The sequence below is a fragment of the Triticum aestivum genome, unplaced genomic scaffold, assembly GCF_018294505.1.
Source record: "Triticum aestivum cultivar Chinese Spring unplaced genomic scaffold, IWGSC CS RefSeq v2.1 scaffold213917, whole genome shotgun sequence".
NCBI lineage: Eukaryota > Viridiplantae > Streptophyta > Magnoliopsida > Poales > Poaceae > Triticum > Triticum aestivum.
The window spans coordinates 1-2,436 of record NW_025247214.1 but is presented as its reverse complement, the minus strand read 5'-3'; the positions used below and the strand labels follow the sequence as shown (position 1 = coordinate 2,436).

General features: G+C 44.5%; 1 protein-coding gene across 1 annotated transcript; it reads left to right on the top strand.

Moving 5' to 3' along the window:
* LOC123177171 (uncharacterized) lies at window positions 1–2,298 on the top strand (the record flags this gene model as incomplete). The annotated part of the gene is given in 4 exon segments (XM_044591067.1): window positions 1–474; window positions 627–773; window positions 914–1,039; window positions 1,138–2,298. Coding segments are annotated over 4 exon segments (1,146 nt in total), but the record flags the coding sequence as incomplete, so codon positions are not given.
* Between the last annotated feature and the right edge of the window lie 138 nt (window positions 2,299–2,436).

The window sequence follows — 2,436 nt, the reverse complement described above, 5'->3', positions numbered from 1 at the left end:
CGCGGTGTCGTTCATTATCTGGCATCAAACTTTGATGTACCCTCAAGGGCTATTGAACTCCCCAATGGGTTCAAGTTCACAATCACACCCTACTGCATACACCAGGTCCTGGGGATACCACTTGGCGGCAGAACCATAGAGAAGAAGCAAAACCCAGCACTTAGATCACTGATTGCTCAACAGACAAAATGCAAAGGAAACTACCCAACCATAAACGAGCTGGATAACTTGATACAACCTAGGCTAGATGGAGATTCATTCAAAAGGATTTTCACAATGTATGCGCTCACCGTGCTCCTCTGCCCTTCAAGCCATGGGGCTGCTAGTCCAGATTACTACCACATTCTGGAAGACCCTGAACAGATTGGCTCATTCGACTTCTGCACGGCTGTCCTTGACAAGCTTGTGGCGTCAATTGATAGCTACAAGGCTGGAGCCACAACGGTGCTCGCCGGGGATCTCTTAACACTCACGGTGTGTAGATACAAAGCATATTATGGATACTTCTTTTTTTCTTTCTCTCTTTCATATCCACATACGTCTCTTTGACAGAATATGTATATGGTTTCTTCAAGCACACTATTTCTTTTTTCATCTCTTTTTTGCTCTTCATCCTCTTTGCGCAGATCATATACTTTGAATTTCTTGACACCGACATCATGCCGGTCACAAGCAAGCGGCCACGGATTTCACTTTGGACGTCTGAAATTGTAGCAGAATATGAAAGGCGGGACTGCACAAGCAGCGATAAATTGCTTTATGGCAGGCTCCCGGTAATTATTTTTTGTGAACACGCAAATCCTTTTGTTTGAGGTTTTAACCATCCTCGCACTTTTCCTTTGAAGAAAGATGGTTTCTCTCAGCCACCCCCTATGATTCTGACATGGTGTAAACATAACAAAACTTATGGCAGACAAAGCGTGTCTCGGAAACACCCTTCGGTCAAATCAACAGACAGCCAAAAGTCACACTAGGTGCCTCGTATGATGAACTCCTGCAGTTCACCCTCTCAATTGTTCCAGAGGAAAACCACCAGATGGTATTTTTTTACTTTTGTCTTTTAGAGGTGCAGCATTCAGTTTTATTTTTTAATAAAATATATTTGCTTTCTTACATTTTTCTTTTTACAAATTTCAGGTTTTAGACAAGCTTCCAAAGATTATGCATAGCATGCAGAGCGAGCTTTTTGATTCAATGCAAAATGTACTCGCCAAGAACTTTATGAACCTGCTGAAACTGATGTCGTCAATGCATTCTTCATCGCCTAGCAAAAAACAAAATAGCACAGACAAAGATTCAAGTTGCGTGCCCATTTCAGAGGCTCCGACGGTTCCTTGTGGTAGCCACTCCAGCTTGCAAATGACAAGTACCACACTGGCTGAAAGAAAACAGGATAAGCCTGAAGCAAAAACAGGGGCAGAATGTGGCTCAGGGCAGGAAACAGAGCACGTTTTTACAGCTGAAGAAACAAAGCCATTGTCTGAAGTACAAAGGAAGAACAACAAAGCCCCCGTACCCGTGCTCTTGAGTTTTTGAGGATACAAGTGATGAAGTTTTGGCGGAATGGGACAAACAAGCATGTGCCAATGCCAGGGTACCCAACGTTGAAAGCCTACTTCGAATAATTGACACAATACCAATTTCGACCGACCCAGACATGCCGCGCTGCACGGAAGCATTGGAGGGGATGTACCCACAGAAGGTGCAGGTTGGAGATACCGAGGCTGAACCTACCCACACTTTTAGCTTGCTTTCTTATGTTCTTGACGAGAAAGCATTTTGGCACCGACCGCTGAGTCCACGAGAGCCAGATTTATTAACCTGCAGGGAGCTCAATCTGTTCGAAGAATGGAAGGTCTCTACCAAGGTTGATGGTAGTGAAGGTCCAACCAGCAGTGACCCTATCAGGACGACAGAGGACATCACTAATAGAAACAAAAGGACGACATGCATGTCCTTAAACGAGACGGCTGACAACTGCGTTGCTTTGAAAAAAAGGGCAAGGATGTTTCAGAACACAGATGAGCTGTCGAGCAACATTCATCATGAGATGCCACACACTTTAGGAACTGTAAGCGCATCATCACACGAGAAAGATCAGTCATCAAGCGACGCTAATCTTGGTCAGATCCAACAAACACCGGTCCATGGCACCTCTTCAGCTACCAACAAAGACTTCCCATGGGACGACCCTGATATGGTAGCGCAGTTGATCGAGTCTACCGATAGGATTGAGGAAGAGTGGTTTTCACAACAAAGACAAACTCAGTATACCACATCAGTTACACAAGACATCCACATATCAGAGATCAAGCCCAATGAGATTTGTTGCAATTTCACCTCAAATCCAGTCGAAAGTGCTGTTTTCAGCGACATTGTGTCACGAATACCACCCCATTCAAGGCAAAAGAGGTATCTCAGTAACAATCTCCTCTT